At 39.5% G+C, this 19,864-nt stretch overlaps 2 protein-coding genes across 3 annotated transcripts; one reads left to right on the plus strand and one right to left on the minus strand.

Annotated features, from left to right (window-relative positions):
* Positions 1-687: 687 nt before the first annotated feature.
* Positions 688-6,259, minus strand: cdo1 (cysteine dioxygenase, type I). Its single transcript, XM_071483295.1, has 5 exons — positions 6,009-6,259; positions 4,758-4,835; positions 3,538-3,695; positions 2,747-2,916; positions 688-1,719 (listed from the first exon to the last, which is right to left on the minus strand). Exons 1-5 carry the CDS (start codon positions 6,176-6,178, stop codon positions 1,690-1,692), a joined length of 606 nt encoding a protein of 201 aa, XP_071339396.1. The 5' UTR covers positions 6,179-6,259; the 3' UTR covers positions 688-1,689.
* Positions 6,260-9,005: 2,746 nt separating this feature from the next.
* On the plus strand, positions 9,006-19,187 carry ap3s1 (adaptor related protein complex 3 subunit sigma 1). 2 transcript variants are annotated; one of them, XM_071483299.1, is made up of 7 exons: positions 9,006-9,333; positions 12,635-12,726; positions 13,385-13,496; positions 13,605-13,676; positions 14,180-14,287; positions 15,707-15,748; positions 18,347-19,187. In XM_071483299.1, the coding sequence occupies exons 1-6, from the start codon at positions 9,265-9,267 to the stop codon at positions 15,740-15,742; spliced, it is 489 nt and encodes a 162-aa protein (XP_071339400.1). In that variant the 5' UTR covers positions 9,006-9,264; the 3' UTR covers positions 15,743-15,748; positions 18,347-19,187. The 2 variants fall into 2 exon arrangements, with proteins under 2 accessions (XP_071339400.1, XP_071339399.1); XM_071483298.1 differs by lacking the exon at positions 15,707-15,748 and having other exon boundaries at positions 9,012-9,333.
* Positions 19,188-19,864: the final 677 nt, after the last annotated feature.

The raw sequence follows: 19,864 nt of genomic DNA on the forward strand, positions 1-19,864 counted from the left end.
CAGGAAACTAACACAGAGGACAAAGTCAAGTATCAATCTTCATAGTCAATGTGGCAATAACCATATTTGTTAATTGTTCAGGGAGATGATGATTTGCAAATACACGTCACACACGTCTTCTGTAGTGCAAATACATACACACTTAACCTACTTATACCAGTGAGAAAACAATTCTGCACAGACACTATCTGGTTGGTACATTACACTGTATTCTCTGCACCATTAATATAATCCTTTTATTGGTCAAGGTAATGACCGATCTATACTTCCCTTGAATCAAAGTACAGGTGGCAGTGCTTACATTAATTAGCTTGCCAGCCTCGTACCAGACAATGCTCATCTGTTAATATATCCACAATTAATGTAATGTACTTAGTACATTTACGTGACTGTCCATGAACCATTAGGGGTTACTTGCCAACTTCGGCTCCATGTCGATAAGAGGTACTGAAGCTAACAAATTTAAGTGCTCACACCCAGTACCCCACACCAAAAGACATACGTACAGATTGCTTGTTCTTCTGGTATTTCACACTGAAGCTTTTGCACAGGTCTATCTATCAAACTATATGCATTTTCTGTGCGTGTTGCATAAAGTATAAGACATATTAAAAAGAATTACTGATGTTAGTGATGTAAATACAAAAATATGTAACACGAAAAAAATAAAGACAGCACAAAATGAAGTTCTGTGGCAAAGTAATCATGTTTAATGGTCTACAGTTATGGCCAGATTTATCATTTGCTGCATCACAGAAAGCATGCGTGCATTTGACAGATACTATGAGAGGTGCTCTGCTGTAAAACTACACACTACATAAATATAGCTACAATCAAAATATGCTAAAATCCTGAGAAAAAGTGTATGAGTTTTATCTAAACATATTGTCTGCCAATAATACAAAATAGTCCCTCCCTAAAACTTGGTCAAAACTTCAGTAAGAATACATTTCTGAGAACATGGTATCTTGCTGAATTGAACACTCCTTCAAAGAACAGAATACTCGGTAAATAAATTACAAGCATCGCACTTTTAAAAACAACACAACTCTAAAGCTTTACATTTCTTTTTCCAAATGGAACAAACTCTTTTTTTTTTAATCAGACTGTACAAACAATGTTACATTTCATCACAATTTCCAACAGGTGTTAAGACTATTTTGAGTGGTATAAACTGTCAGCAAATACAGCTATGAAAGTGCTCCATTGGGAAAGAAACTGTTGCAAATCTGTTTTCCTTTTCTTTAGATATAAAATATAAAATTTAAGAGAAACACTATAACAGCGATATCTTCCCCTTTTTGAAATGCTTAAGCTGTGCTCTTCGGCTATGGGCCATAATTTTACAAAAATGTGGTTGCACAGGTCATGGATAGACAGGAATGTTGTTATTGGAAAAGGGTCTCCTCGGGCCCAGCAAACAAAAGGCAGATTCAATCCATGTCCAAGCCTATTCAAGCATTCGTCCTGTGCTCATCAGTATTTGCCAAGCTCACACTGGGCAGCGATAAAGCCATTCTAATTACCGGGTTGTCCTTTTGAACTGGCCCAGTCCTGATTTTTAAATGGTTTACTTAGTCATAGTGGGTCCACATTTCGCCTCCCCAGCAGTTTCCCTTGAATCATTTTCACAACATCGTCATTTTAAATGCAGTCATCTTAATCATCCGGAGCCTCCTTTGGTGACCTTCAGTTGTTCTCTTGGGAGACTGTGGTTTCCTTAGAAAAGAGTTCAACACAAAAAGAGTTAGACTGTGGGGTCAGGACCCTGAATTGCACGTAGCTATAGAGTCTCTCTAAAGTCCTCTATAAAACTATACCAGAAACCAAATATTCCAACATAGCAGATAATCATTTCATAAGATCATTTGTCCAAAAAAACCAAACAAACAAAAAAAAAACCTAGGGGCGAAACCTAGGGGCGAAACCTAGGGGCGAAACCTAGGGGCGTATGTTGAGTTAAGTTCACCCTGTACTCACATTCCCGTACTTCTACTATCTTATCTGCAGTGTTTGGTGTTGCAATCTAATGCACTAAATTGACAGTGTTATGGTCAAGGTATGCTTATACAACTTGTAATTTTCAGATAAGGCCACTGTTGTTGGCAGGCTGGCCGAAGCAGGCAGAGTCCTGTACTGTAGGTGCTCTTGTTTTGTCTCATTTTCATTTGTCTGTCATTTACAGTTTAGGAGGACAGAGGGCAGTTTTAAAGGTTAATTGGGTGTAATTTCTCCCTGTCTGACCATGAAACAACTGCTCTTACATGTTCATTAAGTAACATTTCTTGCCCACTCTGGCAACATTTCTGTTGAAACAGCAGCAAATGGAAACAAAGTGGAAACTTTATATTAAAGTCTTAAATCTTCAATGGGTGCAGCTGTAATTGCTTACATGCTGTGCTTAATGAGAGTAGCAAAACACGATAAAAACGTCCCACTTCCTGCTCATATGGTAGTACATTTTGGTGGGTGAACTGTGTGCTCAGTCAACTGATTGCAGTGATCCTGTATGTGGTAATATGCAAAACAAGGAGCACATTAATGGATGTGTTTTTCTGCTGAAAATTTCTGAAATTTCATGATTTCCATCTACAGAATCTGACTTGGGTTTGGGCTTTCAAAGATCAAGAATCACTCACAGTTAGGTTTTTTTTTTTTTCAATGCACGAATCAAAAGATTATTTTTTTCCTTTAGGTGATGTAAATTTTCAATTATTATGTATTGAAGTCATAAAATGTCTCTTACAAATGGAGTCCTATCTCCAAATTTGCTCCAGAATGTCATCTTGACAGTGGTCTTGTGCCCCGTCCGCTGGTCAAAGGTCTGGCAGGTCTGGAAAGGGGGACTGTACAGGTGCAAACTGACTGCACACTCTGTGTGGCTGACATTTTCCACACGATGCAGGCCAATGGAGTCTACACATACACACGCAGACACACACACACACACACACAGAGGAACAAACAACATACATTTAGACAGTGTATGGCACTGGAATGCTGTGAAACTGGGCTTAGAGGTGGATACTAGTGGTGCTGTAACCAACAGCTGAGCCCAAACATCACATCAGGGCTCTGTTGGCTTTGTGTAAATACATAGTCAGCAGAGATTTGAGGAGACCTGAATGCTATTCATTGTAATTTTACAACTGCCTGGTTATTCCTGTGAGGCCAATTAGACATTACACAACTGCAGAGGCTGGAAACTTTGGCATTACTGGGCACTGTAAAAAAAAAAAAAAATTTGACACACATATTGCACTGTTGCACACAGAGTTCAGAGATACCTGACATCAGCATATCTTGTGTGGGACAGAACATGTAAAGGATGTTTGTTCTCCTGTACCGAACACAGCATTTTAGCTACAGCAACATAACAATGTGAGTATATCAAATGAGCATAGGCACACCAAGTTTAAAAGAATCACACATTGCCCACACGCACCAATATACAGATATTAATAGATCTAACAGGTATTAATACTGCAGTGTACACTCTAATTAAAAAGAAGAGAAACACACAGTGCAGTTTCTTACCATTTATGTAAGCAACCTTGTTTTCCTGGAGAATCCTCTGTGACTTCTGAACCATGTCTCCGTGAGATTTGCCCTCTGGCCACTCAAACAGCGTCTCCTTCAGCTGACCCTGCAGCAGCTTCATGAAGCAGTGGGAGTTTGTGTGGTCGTGGATGCTACTGCAAGGCATTAAAGAAACAGAGGAATACAATGTCAGAATATATGTGTGTATGTATGTATGTATGTATATATATATATATATATATATAAACTGTCATTCAGCCTAAAGGTGAGATCATTCCTGTGTTTGGGGGAGTTTGTGTTTTTAGAAGCTCTTTTTCTGTTTTATCAGCAGGTTGAAAATACTGTGTGAGCTATTCCATTTAAACTGTTCATCCAGACTGCCAGTTACCAAAATGTACGCGTTATGTAATCTAATGTAATGCCATTACAGTTTCAAAAGTAATAAGCCATAACACATACACAACATATTTAGGCTGCTCTGTTGAAACAGGGCTTCCCTACCACTTGAAGATCTATGTTGGTTAACGTTTTCTTATATTACATCCCTGTTGCTATCCTGGTATGTGGTAAAACAAGTTTCTTGTTTCTAGAGACCAGCCATTAAAAACATGCACAGAAAGGACCAGAAGATACATTTTTCACAAGCGCAAAGGTACACGTTTTACCGCATCACTACTTCAGTTGCGGGGGATTCTTATTACTACCACTGCAGTGGGGATGCGGTAAAACGAATGTCTTTGCTCTTTTGAAAAACTGCTCTTTTTTTCCCTCGTCCTATTATCTGTAATCATACAAAGACCTGCCACGAAATCTTTATTTGAACGAATCCCTTCCATTACTGTCAGCTTCAGCCAATGTCAGGCCAGCGGAGCAGGTGATAGATATCATCAAATCTATTTACACAACCTTCCTGTCAGTCTGAAGAACATTGGACTCTCTCTTATCTTAATTTACTAATAAAATAATTACCAGAGAAAATCACTTTGATATGTGACCAAGAGTGTCCAAAACTGAAAGGCTGGAAAAAAATCTTATGATTCCTAAAATGCAATTGTTTTGACAGATTTGCATAATGCAACAGGATTCAGTCTGTGGTAATCTATGACACCTTGTTCAAAAAAACAAAAACTTCAACGAAAAAATTATTGTCCGCTGCAATAAATAAGGAGATAATATTAAGTTCATTTTGTCTTGTTAATTGTTCTTATGCATCTCACCTGCCATGGCCTTCTCCCCAGCACAGGATCATGAGGTTGAACTTCCCGTTACCCTCATCAACCAAGTTCCTTGTGTACCTGCCAAATTCAATTCAAGTTCAATATGTTAAATGAGCAGGGAGACGGACATTATGGTGCACTGTAAATCTTAAGCTAAACACTTCCCCGTCACACAGGAGTACCTGAAAAGAATTTACTGAAGCTGAAACATGAAACAATCCACTTACTTTACATGCTTTACACAATTGATTCCAATAATGTATATTTCATTTCACACTTTCCACAAACCTGGGGCTAATTACATTCTCTCAGTTTGTACAAATACTTGTGGAGTACTGCTTATTTTTTTAAAAAAATAAATAAATAAATAAAAGAAAAAGGGGAGGGGGGGTTATTTTACAAGTGCGAAAGAAAATCCAGCTGTACCCGTCGGGCCATACAATAAAAGAGGGGGGGGGGGGTCTGAACTCCTTCAGGTTTTGTTCATTTTATTCCCATCCACAGCTTTTGTGCCGCCCTCTCCTCCAGGTCTGTAAACACTCTTGATACTCGGCACGTTTTGCTGCTCTGCGGGATTTCGTCAGTCTACAAATATTTTCGTGGCAGCTGCAGCAAACAGTCACACCACAAGCATCCCTCTCTGCTCGGACCGGCGGGTGTGGATCAGTTCTCGGGTGTTGATTGGATGATCCACCCCCCCCCCCCCCCCCCCCCCCTCCACTGACCGCTCACCAAGCAAAACACTGGGACATGGAGCTTTTTCAGCGCTTTGAATAGAGGGGGCTACAGACTTTGTAATGAGGAGCCCTTACAGCCGGGTCCAACTTTTTCAAGAAACACTTTTGTGTTGTTATGATGTTTAAATTATGTCATAGTTTTTTTTTTCCTATTCAAATAAGATGTGACGAAAGCTGATATTCTATATGGAAATAAAATAGTTTTCATTCAAATATGAGACCGATGTTAGACATTTTAATAACTGGTTGTACCAGTTTTATAAGTGAATTCAGTGGGCTGCACACTTAAATAACCTACGCAGTCGTCAAATACGTTTTTTGTTTTTTTTTTCTTCAATAAAAAGTAAAAGCGGCAGACAAAACACAAACAAAGGATGACTGCATAAATAAAATGTTGACTTTGGTTCAAATAAAGACACAAGGCTGAGGTGACAAACAAGGCTACAGAGCAAGGGTGCAAAGTGCAGCAGCATAATAACTGAGTAATATCTGATTATGAAACAAACTGTTTTACCTGTACTGGTCAAACTTTGCATATTTCATCCATTCCTGGGGGTTGCTCTCATATGATTCCATTATTGCCTGGACCTCCTCAACATTGATGCAGTCACTCTCGAAGATGTTATGCAGGATTTTTATCAGGTCGTCCAGGGTTTCTGGCTTCACCACCTCGGTGTGCTCCATCTCTTCGAGTTGCGCTGGAGGCTGCTTTTCAGACTGTTTGCTTCAGTTAAAACAACAGGTTTCTCTCTCCAACTTTGCACAGTCGTTTACTTTTTATAGGGTGGCGCCGCAATTTAGGGGCGAGCTGGTGATGGACTGTACCATTGTGGGGAAAGGTGAACGCCCCCAGCATGTAGTCATTTAAATGAGCTTTGCGATCATCTCATAGTGAAACCCTGCGAAAGAAACATGCGCCTGCCATTTCACTACACTTACTATATAGAGAATCTGTCGTTTATACTTTTAATTTTGCACGCTTGAATCAAAATGATTCATTCATCTCACACATTAGGAACTTGGACTAATCCTCTCTGAGTCCAATTCCACCACGTTGTCACAAACCAACACCAGCTCCCCCTTTTCCCTCTCCCTTTCTGGCTGAGGCATTCCACCAACAATAGCCGTCCAGCCTCTTTTTGTGGGCCCTCTCCTCAGAAAACCCAGTCATCAACACACCGCCCAAGGTGTGTGCAGAGATCAGAGGCTCACAAACAAGTGGAGATGGAAAAGAAAAAACTTGTGTTGGTGGGGGCTTGGGGGGGGGGGGGGATTGAATGGTATCAAGAATGCTTTGGGAAAAACAACGTCTTGTTTTCCTGTAGATTCTCTGGTTTGATATGGTTTATTTTATTTTTTACCCATGTTTTGGTCGCATCAAATCAAGAGATTGTGACCCGAAAGAACAGATGTGCTATGTGCTGTAACCAAGCTGCTGAGCTATGAGAAAATTATGTAGCAATATATTCAAAGGGATGAAAATTATAATTCTTAAAACATGCAAGAGAAGGAGGAAAAGAAAGGTAAAATGCTTTGTGCAATGCTGCTGAAACATAATGGTTTACTTAATTACCCGTGATATAATGTTGGATTGTGCAATAAAGACATGCAGGTCTCATGGGCGTGAGTGAGCATTGGTGGAAAAGTACTCGAGTAATTTGGCTTATGATAGGGAAATATTTAATTCAATGAAAAAGTCCTACCTTGAAAATGCATAAGTACAAGCAGCCTTAAATAGCCCATTGTCAACAAGAAGAGTAAAAAGTCCTCATTCAGCAATTAACTGGGTGGATTAAACCCTAATGGTGCACTCTCTCCATCTGTGATGTGGAGTTTCACAAAGTTCCAGTACCGTGGTAGAGTATAGTTTCATATCTAAGACTCAAATAAGTAAACAACAGGAGGCAAATTGGGGAACAGTTTCGACTTTCCAAGTGCCAGTCCATGTGTGCATCTCTGTGTGCGCTTGTTTAAGTAAAAAATATACAGTATGCAGAAAATCAGACACGTTAAGAAGAGTCAGACACAAGGAGAGATGTGATTTTACTATCACATGCGACACTGAGTTAATGGGATGCTCCTGGAGCTGCTTGTCATCCAGCCCAGCTCGCAGAACGGAGCAGTAAATCATAAACCATTCTTATGAATTTTACGTCATTCGGTCACAGTAAGAAGACTGTGAAGAAAAACAATGTCAATGGAAGCCAATTTGAGGGTATTACAGGTCATATTGTGCAGATAATATGTACAAAGTCTTTGTTTTTGCATACTGTGAGCAGTGGTATCGCCCAGAAATACAAAAGATCAAACACCAATGTAGAGGTCAGAGTGCCAAGGTGCAACTTTGTGCACAGTGCCTTGCTCAGGGACACTTTGCCAGGAGTATTTGAGGAAGCTCGGGTAAGAACTTCTCACTTTTCACATTCCTCAGAAATGGACAAGGTAGCATTGTGTCTGTGTTGCTGGTTACCACAGTGGAGCTGCAATGTTCCAGCAGGGAAACTCAAACATGTGTCAGTTTGTCAAAGGAAAATCCTCTCTGGCCGAGGAATATATTCAGGCTTTTGTGTTTACAGGCAGGATAAAAAGTGGAGAATGTTCTTTGCATCTGAGGCCGTGCCAAGTTTTCTTCAGAGCTGCCACATCATCAATACAAGATGTACTTTTGCTCCACCTTCTGGCTGAAACTTGTACTTTAATCAGCCAGTGCCAGTGACAGAAAAGTGACCGGGAAAACTTAATATCAGATGGTAATTACATACATTTACCACACAGGCTCGGATATGAACATAATAGAATAAGACCATGTGGGATCAATTCAATGTATAATAAAGTGACTGCTCATGTAATTTACTAACTCAAAAAAGTCAGTCTTTAAAAAACATACAAAACGCAGGGAATCTACACTTCACAAATACACGGTGACTTCAGAAAGTTTTCACACCCCTGTGGATTTAATTGTAAATGGATAAAATCTACACTCAATAATTTATCCTGAGCGAAAACATGTTTTTTGTCCTAATTTATGAAAAATCAAAAACTGAAATCTCCCATTAACAAAAGTATTAAGACCTTTTTGCTGTGGTACTGCATCCTTGAGATGATACATACTGCCTGTATGTATGCACTCAGACTACTTAGATTACAAATGTGAGCCTTGGTGTTTTCTAAATGAGCTATTATTATTAATTCCACTCTATTTTTCAGTAAGATAATACAATTTGGGGTAATGTACTTTTTTTTTTTCCCAAAGAACCTTATTTGACCTCAGTGTTATAAGGACAAGTGCATTTCTTTCCCGTAAAGCCCTTAATAAGGAAAAAACACCACACATATAAACTCATCTACGCAATAAACAAATGAATACATGCGTAGTCTAGATAAATAACACAAGGAAATTAGACATTTACGCCACTGCATGGATGATCCGAGTATTACCCTCAGAAAAAGAAATAAATAACCACTTGTTTCCCCGTGTTGTTGGCAGTCGCTCTGAACGGCGGAGGTTTGAACCATCGCGGCTGCTGTAGCTGGGGGGAGGAGGAGGAGGGGAGCATGACTGGTCCTTTGACGTGGAATATTTCCGTAAAGAGACGATGAAGGAGTAGCAGCGGCGTGTAGCTCGCAGCTATCCCGTATTAACCTGAAACCGAGCCGGGATTTAGCCCTGAGTCCCACTCAGACCTGGGTTCACGGGAGTTGACAGGCAACAGTCTCTCACAGACTGATCCCTTTCTGTTCCCCCCGCCTCCCTCCGCTCAGCTACAATCATGATAAAAGCCATTTTAATATTCAACAACCATGGGAAACCAAGGCTTTCTAAATTCTACGAGCACTATGTGAGTAACATGAGGTCTTTTTTTTTTTTCTTTCTTACTCCACATTTCACGGTGGATACAGGCTTGTTTGTGTGATGGATAGGCCAAGATGTAAAAAAAAAAAAAAAAAAAAGTACATCTCATTGCTGCATGTTTCCTTATGAAGCCCTATCGTGATATTGTTTGCAGGCAGTTTGAATGGGAAGGTGTGTGTGCTGTTGTGTCAGGCGGATCCCGCTGGATGAGATGTCAGCTGTGCGGACGGTGCTGTCCTTTTCATTTATGAATAATTAAACGAGTGCAAGCCGAAGCGAGGCGATCGCCTTCCCGCGGAGGCTGCGTGAACGGGACCGGCGCCCAGCCTCGTTTCGGTGCCGAGTCCAGCTGTGGGTTCACACACACACACACACTGTTTGTGTCACATGACCTCAGAGACGCCCTTGTGATTGACTCGTGCTCACGCCAAACCTTTCGCCGCCGCTGATTCAATCAGCCCCGGTGTCCTCACCTGAGAGTGACGTCACCCGCCGTGCGTCCCGGGCTGGAAAAACGGAGGGAGTAAGTTGCAGGTAGAGGATGACGGGTTATGCAATATATCCTGTGCTGGGCGAGCTGTGTTGGCTTGTTCTCCTAATTGGATTTATATCTCAAGGTTGGCCGCCTGCCCCTCCTTTAACATCGGTGCTACAATAGCAATGTGGCGTCAACAGTGTCTTAACCCGAGCGGCTGAATTAATTCTCTGCCAGAGCTAGATTAGATTAACCGATGAACTGATTAGTTGATTGACGGGAAATTAGTGGGCCACTGTTTGGATAATCAGTTGTGTTTGTGTGAGTCATTTTTTTTAAACGAACATTGTTTTGACACTGGCTCCAGGAAATCTAAATATTTGAAAGGCCGAGAACAGCATTTAAAAAAATAAAAATAAAAAAGATTTCTGCGCAACAATTACTTTGAAGATTACACGATTTGATCAAGATCATTGCAGTTTAATTTTCACTGTTCTACTAATCCATTAATTGACTAATTGTGGCAGCTATATCACTATCATACGTGGCAAGGGAAAGCAGCTGGCAGACCTGTGGCCTTTCTTTTTAGGTAAATCACTCAAACAATTAATCAATTATCAGCACAGATGCTGATTAATTTTCTGTCAGTCAACTAATTGAATATTCGATTAATCTAACATTTTTACTCTTGTCTGACATCTTATTGGCAAAATGATTAATTGATTCATCAAAAAAATTATTGGAAGTTTATATGATGATAAAATGCAAGCATAAGCAGTGGATCTGAAACAACGGGTGACTGAATCAATTCATCACTGAACAGAAAATGAATTGACAACTGTTTTAATAAGTGATCAATCTTTTATGTAATTTTAAAAGAAAAAAGCATGAACAATTCTGCAGCTACATCGTCGCAGCTTCTTCAGTCTGTTGATAAGCTGATTTTTTCCTCTGGTTTGTATCATTGTGCAGTGAGTATCTTTTTGTTTTGGACTGTTGGTCAGACACAGCAAGTCATTTAATGGACTTTTTTTAATCCATTTTCTGACATTTTGATATATTATCCGGTTTACCAGATATCCAGTGTCCAAGACAGGAACCATCAGATTAATCAATAATGGAAATAAGCCTTTCTTGCAGCACCAGAGAAGAGTATAGCTGCGTTTCCCGTGTTGTCTAATCTGGAGTTGAGATGAACATGGATGTGTTTGTATTTCAGGAGGATAAACTGAAATTGATTGGATTATAAGAAGGCTATGGAGACACCATCTGTTATATTAAAATCTGAGGCGTCGGTTTACTGGCTGGCTAGATGTAATATTTCACACATATTCCTCGCAGTGAAAACAGTCTTAAGCCTTCAGTTTATTTGAGTTAGCTCACCTCTAAAGTCTGGGCCTCAGCTTGGTGCTAACATGATGTGTGTTTGTGAGTCTTGTACAGTCTGTTGCGTTGAGAGGGAGACTGGCAGAGCTGAGACATAAAGCCAAAGCATCTGTCCAATCTAGGTGCGACGTGTCGGGGAGAGGAGAGTGAAATATGGACACACACACACACACACACACACACACACACACACACACACACATTCATACCACGTAAATTCATGTACCATCAACTGGCCCTCTGCCAGCGTCAGTGAGAAGCCTTGGAAGAAGAACAGCTGTGTGCTCATGTTATTACAGCAAGGCCTGTATTTTTGTGAGGTTCTGGTTCTGCAGCTTTACAACCACAATGGTTCATTGTATAAAAAAATCCTAAATGCACAGTATGTTACAGAGTTAAAGCTGCAAATCTCTGTGCTGTGTAATCACAGAACTGTAAAGCAGCTTTATAATCTGCTAACACTTTACCCTAACCCCCCTAAATACTGTACATTAATAAATACTGTCCTCTCACTGCTTACAACAGCAACATCATGGTGTGTTGTAACATTTATGGGATCAATTTTTTCTGGTATTTTATCTTTAATGGGCAGTTTACGGTGAGAGCAGGGTTAACATGTAACAGGGCTTCAGAATCAAACTGGGGAAGTTTAAAAGGAAAGTTGCCAGTTCAGAGGGCCAACTTTGGTCCAGAGGCGGGCACTGAGTCCATTAGAGCCCATCGTTCAGCCTCTTAATGAAAAAGACGCTGCTGTTCTTCACAGTCTGCTCTGCTTATTTGTGACTGTATCATGAAGCTGTGACTACCATAACCCTGCTAGTCTCATGCTACAAGTCACATGACTGATTTAGCCTTCCAGCCAGCTGCACACTGGAGACCCTCTTCTCTCCTTGTGCTCACTGACCTGTTATGGACCCTGAGAGGACATTAGCACTGTATGGTGAGGCAGCCGCAATGTTAGAGCCGCAAACCATAAGATATTTCCTATGATTTTGATTGTTGAGGTTGGATTGATTGGTTAGAGTTTGGCTGCCTATTAGTTCAAGAAATCTTCAACTAATAGGCTCCGCTCTTTAAGCCTTTTAGTGAATGCTCTCAAACGCGCCTGCGATTCTTCGAGGCTTTGAACAGAATCTCGTCCTTTGCAAACAATAAGATGAGCCTACCTTGATTCAGCTTGTACAATGAAATCATTGCCACTGTGGCCTGTGGGCACTGGTGTATGTTTAAATATGACTTTTAATATTTTTTTCACTCAGAGCCAACACGTGTATTCAAGAAAAAGAGAGGAACCGTCATTTTACCTGCCAGTCTTCGGGCTAGTAGTACTGAAATGACTCACTGAAAACAATTAAGTGCACAAACAACACATTATTTGCCATCTCCTGTTTGTTTAACAGCCTCTACTTCCTTATTCATCCCGCAGAGTGAAGACACAGAACAACAGATCATCAGGGAAACTTTCCACTTGGTCTCAAAAAGAGATGAGAACGTCTGTAATTTCCTAGAAGGTGGAATGTAAGTTCAGATGTCTGGGTGCATTAGAAAGTGACTGTGTCAAAATCCGTAAGAACCAGGTTTAAATTATTTACTTAGTGGAAGTAAATAATTAATTCTGATGCAACATCACAGGAATTTATTTCACACTATAAAGGAAAGCTCAGGGGGCTCTTGTGAATGGTAGTCAATAGCAACAATGTTTGCTGAAAAGTAAAATGACACCTAGTTCCTCATTCATTAATGATGAATTCACTACGAATGAGGAACTAGGTGGAACTAGGGGGTCACAACATCTGTTGTTCATTGAGGTCTTATCTAACCCAATGGGTTAACCACTTGGTTATTGGTTAGAAGTCGACCTTCCATATTTTATCATGTTAGTAGAGCTTGTTTCCTATCTTTACACATGTTGACTTGTGACTGAAAACATCCTGTTGTTTCTCTCTCAATCTCTCTGTGCTTTCTTAGTTTGGCTCATTTCATGTTTGCGACATAGATTGTATCAAGTCATGCTCAGGGCAGAGTGCCACGTTATCTATGTGTTTGTAAACGCCTGATGAACTCAAGAACTCTGTGTTTATTTTTCCAAAATGGAACAGTCTTTCAGTCATATGGAAATGTCATGGAGACCGTGTTTAACGTGTTGACCCTGGTCTCCTTGTTCCCTCGGTGTCAGGTTGATTGGAGGATCAGACTACAAGCTGATCTACAGACACTACGCCACACTGTACTTTGTGTTTTGCGTCGACTCCTCAGAGAGTGAACTAGGAATTTTAGACTTAATCCAGGTAACAGCCCATGAAATCACTGTGTGGGTATTTCCATGTCAGTACTGTGACTGTGTCGCAGTCCATTTCAATTCTGTTTCACATAATCCTAAATCCTTCTGTCCTCAGGTATTTGTGGAAACGCTGGACAAATGCTTTGAGAATGTCTGTGAGCTTGACTTAATTTTCCATGTAGACAAGGTAGGAAATACCCCTGAATGTTTGCCTCTCTGCGATTCTTATACCGCTTCAATTTCTGATTTACGAAATTACTTTTATTTGGAAACTTCTTAAAAACTACTTAAATATATGCTGCAATCAAGAGCTGGAATGATTATTTAATCGATTGATTAGTAAATCCACAGAAAGTGAATCTGCAACTATTTTTTATAGTTCATTAATTATCATTTTTCAAACAAAATGCCAAGTATATAGGATTTGTTGCTTTTTTTTTTTTTGTCATAAGGAGAGCATAAAGAGTATCTCAACTATCAATTGAGAAAATTATCTGGAGATTAATCAATAATTAAAACAGTAGGAGAAGTTATAATTGTTGAGAAACACGGTACATTAATAAACACTAAGGATCTCCTTGTCATCATTGAATGTTATAAACAATCGATGAAATGTTTGAATTCTGCCTATAAGTGCTTTTTCATAAGGCACTGATAATAAAGCACAATTCGTATCTCATTTTTCCTCAGGTTCACAACATCCTGGCAGAGATGGTGATGGGCGGGATGGTCCTGGAGACCAACATGAACGAAATCATCACGCAGGTGGACGCTCAGAACAAGATGGAGAAGTCTGAGGTAAGCCTGACCCTGCCCCGCCCACTGTATGTATGACTTGATTCTACCTCCATACTCTCTGAGGTATTGTATACAGTATGCAGGCATGTGTGTATGCTGCACCCTGCATGCCACTCTCCAGTGACCTTGTGGATGCTCCCTACCTACTCTTGAGTGTTTGTGCTCTTTTTCTCGGCCTCTCCTCTTGCCGCTGCACTGCTCTCAACGCAGATCAGGACTCAACATATTCTCTCCTGTATCCCTCAGTATAAAATACAGTTTCATAGTCATCACTTTTGCCATTACTATGCAGACTTAACTGTACCATTGTCCAATGCATCTCCAGAATCTGTGACCATTAAATCTCTCACATCCACTAAATTTGACATACAGTAATGAAAATAGTTCCGTTTTAGGCTGTGTTTTTACATGCTTATTATTTTAGAGGAGACTGTGAATTTTTATATGCTGTCCATGTTGAAGTAACTGCTTTCCAAATGTGTTTTTGTAACATCTACAAGCCAGTGTCTTTGCTTAGATATTTGTTCTATGCAAGGATATTGCTTTGCTTTCCATACGGCTTCTGCTATCAGATAAACATTCATTTACTCATTGGAAAGATTTGATCAGACAGACAGCCAGAGACAATTTCATGAATTCATTTTTGTTTTGGTTTTTAGCCTCTGTAGTCCTCAAACTTAACTGCACTAATGATTTGGTTTTGTTTTACTTACAATGCACTGCACTGATTTCTAAACACTGAGGCAATGTTTTTGGGAAGTCCGTTTTACTTTTGCAATGAGAAACACTAACAGAAAGCCAAAAGGTTGTACAAATCTGTTGTGTTTGGTCAGTTACACCACAAAGTGTAGGGGTACATTCTTAGCTTTTTATCTATCTGACATCAATTGTGTGGTCTAACATTTGAATCTTAAAAGTTTTAGTGTTAACACAGTTTTTCTAAAGCTGCATTGTGTGTTTTTTAACCAGAAAGAATCTTCTATTTCGATTGATATTCTGTAAGCAGACTCTTTTACTGTTCTGCAATCATCAGAGCTGCTCTGTCTCTTCCCTCTTGGACCTACCCTAGACCACAGTGTGTGTGTGTGTGTTTTTTTTCCACACTGATGCTAATTCAAAACGACACTGTCCATTTATAGGGCAGTGTCTAAGAAACAAGGAACGAGCTGTTCTTCGTCCAAACTGGCAAAGACCGATTAGGTGGCATTAGTGTTTTTTCATCAAACTGATTCTTCTCAATTCATATCGTTATCGTGATGAGCTTAAGATTGCTTTTGAGTTTCCAGATGTGGTCTATGATAGGTTCTATCACTTTTTTCTGTGGAGATAAACTGTAATTACTTTAATCTGCTTTAACATTCCTCATTCCTCTTTTTCCTGACCCTGTCTAGTTCTTTCCATTCTTCTCTCTCTTTACAGACGTTTATCTTTCAGTCTACCAGGCAGGACAGGTAGACACAGGTACTGCTAAATTTACAACCAAGTACTGTAACCTTAACTGAAGTTTACTCCCCCTCCAGTCTCTTCATATGGCCCTCCATGTAATAGTAAACTGACGTCACTAACATATTCAAGGAATCTTTCGTGGCAGACCCAAAAATGTTGCCATTTCTCTCCTTAAGTAGTAACACAATGCAGTAATTATTGTGAATGTACATGAGGTGGACAAAACAACAGAAACACCTGACAGTATAATCTAGTTTGTGGTAGTTTAAAGAAATGCAAATGGTGAGACAAGCTACATTTACTTTTGTTTCTCTTTTATTTAATTTTTAAAAAATTATAATATTGTTTATATAATGTTTATTATTGATGGGTTTTCCATCATGCCCATTATTTTATGATACTTGTATCTAACTGTGAGACTATCATTATTTCTTTGACTCAAAATGATGATGCGGTGTATTAAAGGAGTAGTGCAACATTTTGGGAAATACTGTCATTGCTGGGAGTTAGATATGAAGATTGATACCACTCTCATGTCTGTATGCTAGATATGTAGCTGGAGCTAGCAGCCGAATAGCTTAGCTTAGCATGAAGACTGGAAACAGCTAGCCTTGCTCTGTCAAACAGTAACAAAATGCACCAACCAGTACCTCTAAAGCTACGTAATAAACAGGGCTTTTGTATCTTATTTAACTCGTTTGGAAGATGAAATGTAACAACAACAACACTCAATTACACTTTCTGTAGAGATTGAACAACAGGGTACAACATGATAATTACTTAGCTATACATTTAGCTTCAGCCTTACTGTTTTTCTCTATATGCCAGGCTAAACTGACTGGCTGCTGGCTCGAGCTGCATATTTGTCACATAGACATGAGAGAAGTATTTATCTTTGTGTCCATAACTCTCCACAAGAAAGAAAATAAGCTTATTTCACAAATGTCAGACTTGTCTTGTGAGATGAATTCCTCTGAACTACATGTAGTTTGACTTAAACCAGTGATGAAAACCTTGTAGACCTTTATCCTGTGGCTCTCTTGCACTGACAAGAGATTGGATACTGCTCAAGCTTTAAAAGACTCTGACTTGCATAGACCAGCGAATTGAACCACTGTTGTGTGTTATGCAGCTGGTGTTACTATTTCTGTACGTATTAGTCACCCAGCATTTCATTAAAAATCCCACTATAATGGACTTGCACAGTAGGTCTCCAGGCGACTTGCTGTGAGGCAAAAAATATCTTCTAGTCTGACTCCTGTAGTCTAAGCCCATGTGCTGGATAAGCAGTCCTCTACGCTAACACCCCGGTCATGTTTCCATCCAACACAAGTCTCCTTCATTCTTGGCAGAGGAAGCAATGCCCGTTAGACAAACGGTCCATTGAAATAACCTTGTGCAAATAAGTGGATAAATCTACGTTCCAGACATACTTTGCGTGTGTCATATCACGAGGGTTTTCATTTGAATGTGCTCCTTAGAGGCACTGAACATCGTAGTGTCTGTGTTTTTAAACCTTTTGGTCATTTTTGGGTCTGTCTCCTAAAGATTCAGTTGGGGGATCTCTAACCGCAGTGATTCTCAAATGTCTACTTGCACCTGAGACAAAAACATTACGTCATTCACTCTCTATATAAATGTGTATTATTTTATTGTTCCAAATGGCTAAACTACCTTTACGCCTTCCTATAAAAACACATACAGCTTCACATTGAGATTCATTGCGTTAGAGTGAAGTGCCTCCTCTGTCCCTGAGAATAGATTTCCCATTGTAGTTTAGCACTACTAGTCTTACAACCTCCTCATGTCTTTAGTAGGCAACACTATAGATGCGTAAATGACACAGTATTCTTATTCCTCTATTCATAAATATGTATTTAGACAGAAAAGTGTTAGCTACTGTCATGTGTAGTCTTTCCAGAAGTAATCCAACCCACTAGAGGTACAGTATCACCTGTATTATTATGGCTAAAGCGTATATGATGTTGACATGTTTTTTTTATTTGATGCACACATTCTATACATACCTATCTATCCAAACATCATTTCCGCCTTCATATCCAAATCCATTTTTTCTGCTTTACCAATTCTCTCCTTGCATTTTTACCCTTATCGGTCCTCAAGAGTCCGGTGGGTTCACTTTCCAAGCAATGCTGCCTTTTGTCCATTTGATTGTTCGGTACTGCTCAGTACATCAAAATTAGTGAATGGTCAAGAACAGTATGTCCTCACAGTTGATTCATAATTGGCTCTGGTTGTGATGTAAGTCATTATAGAACCAAATAATGCATGTGCGTATGAAGCTATGAAGGCATCTGAATGTACATTTGCACATGATGTCTGTCCGAGTAGCTGTCAGTGCTTTTGCATTTTCTCAGCAGTTGACTGTTGTTTGTCTAGTACTTCGTTTAGCATTGTATGTGTGTGTGTGTGTGTGTGTGTGTGTGTGTGTGTGTGTGTGTGTCCAGTGTTCGCTGTTAAATGTGTTGTTGTGTATGGCATGTTTTTTGATTTACTGATTTGTATCTTATCAACCCTCCTTGTGTGTGTTTTGTATGTATGTATGCGTATGTGTGTGTGTGTGTGTGCGTGTGTATGTGTATGTGTGTACAGGCCGGTATTGCAGGAGCGCCTGCTCGTGCCGTATCAGCTGTAAAGAACATGAACCTCCCGGAAATGCCCAGAAACATCAACATTGGTGACATCAGCATAAAAGTGCCAAATTTACCCTCCTTCAAATAGTGGCAGCGAGATCCTGAGCCTGCAGATGTCAGCCAATGTTTACCATGATGCAATCTGTTTACCAAAACCTCAAATTAATAACTTTTATCGAAACTATACATCTTGAAGGTACTGTGTGGTTTGACACTCCTTGGTCTGGTGTTATCACTTTGTTATTCCTATTAAAGAAAAGAATGTTTTACATGTTTTTTCTTTTTCTGTTGGAAGGAAAAATGAAATATTTATTTATCAGTGGTACATTCCTTCTGCCTCGCTGGAGGTTGGCCCTTGATGTTCAGCTGCTACAGGGCAGATCTGTGTCAGTTTGTAACTGAAATTATTTCACTTCCTGAAGTGTTTACTTAAGAGAGCGTGTGGCATGTAACGACATTTTAAGACAGTCTTGTTGGTTTGGTTATTCCACACTAGAGAAATCAATCAGTGGAGGAAAGTAAATGAAACCATTTCAAATACCAAATTGGGAACAGGTCTGCTACAGTATTGAAAGTCATATGCTATCGCTCGTTTGTAAAATCAGTGCAAACAATACAGAATATTATTATATTGCTGTGAAACAGAAATATGGTTATATATGCTGAAGTGAAATTTTCTTTTCTTATTTGTATGCAAAATATTTTTAAATGATTTATCATGTCTTATCAAATAATTACCTTGATTTTAATCTGTGCATGATTTTTCTCTTCTTTTTCAACATAATAAACTGTTAAAACTGCGACTGTGTTTTTGTCATATTTCATTATTACCATAATCTTACATTTTCAATGTTTTTGATACATAACATGCGTCATACATGCATCAGTTATCATGTAGGCTATCAGTTGACCTGAATCTATAAATATGTAAACGTATTTCATTTCAGATAACCAAATTACTTTCAGCAGATGACCCTCGCATAAATCATTTTGCACAGTAAAGTTCAAAGATTCAACTCGGTGGCACCAGGGCAAGCAAGGCAAGCAGTATTTGTCCAGTTACAGCTAAAAATAGACACCCGTTGAAGCAATACTTACGTGGAAGTAATAGATCTCCATATATCTGATCTCAAAACAGCGGTCAGTCCCGTAAAGGATCTGATGCCTGATTTCACTCAGCATGAAATTTACTGCATCCCTGTGGTGGCAGCAGGCTATTGTGTCTGGGAACAAGTTTGACGCATAGGTTTGACTCATGGATGTATTATAAGAACTTATAATATATGATTATAAGTTAATTAATTAATGGTTTGAGTACCAGCTGTTATAATTCTGGTTTCTGTCATTTGACCGTGTCGCGTTGACAAGGACTGGATCTTGTCAAGCGGAAAGGGCACCAGCTGTTCTGGGATCATTTATGATATTGCAGAATTATACCCATCCACAGTGTGGAAGTGTGGAGAGTAAGTGGAAGTGT

The sequence above is a fragment of the Trachinotus anak genome, unplaced genomic scaffold (assembly GCF_046630095.1).
Source record: "Trachinotus anak isolate AG129_WGS33_773 ecotype Australia unplaced genomic scaffold, CSIRO_AGI_Tana_v1 ptg000008l, whole genome shotgun sequence".
Classification (NCBI taxonomy): domain Eukaryota; kingdom Metazoa; phylum Chordata; class Actinopteri; order Carangiformes; family Carangidae; genus Trachinotus; species Trachinotus anak.

Excerpts from the sequence above, each read along its gene's own strand:
- cdo1 (XM_071483295.1), bottom strand. The coding sequence starts at position 6,178 with ATGGAGCACACCGAGGTGGTGAAGCCAGAAACCCTGGACGACCTGATA. Across the intron at positions 4,836-6,008 it reads GCAAAGTTTGACCAGTACAG|GTACACAAGGAACTTGGTTG; the intron begins GTAAAACAGTTT and ends TGAATTTGGCAG. Across the intron at positions 3,696-4,757 it reads TGGGGAGAAGGCCATGGCAG|TAGCATCCACGACCACACAA; the intron begins GTGAGATGCATA and ends AATGCCTTGCAG.
- ap3s1 (XM_071483298.1), top strand. The coding sequence starts at position 9,265 with ATGATAAAAGCCATTTTAATATTCAACAACCATGGGAAACCAAGGCTT. Across the intron at positions 9,334-12,634 it reads CTAAATTCTACGAGCACTAT|AGTGAAGACACAGAACAACA; the intron begins GTGAGTAACATG and ends TTCATCCCGCAG. Across the intron at positions 14,288-18,346 it reads ACAAGATGGAGAAGTCTGAG|GCCGGTATTGCAGGAGCGCC; the intron begins GTAAGCCTGACC and ends ATGTGTGTACAG.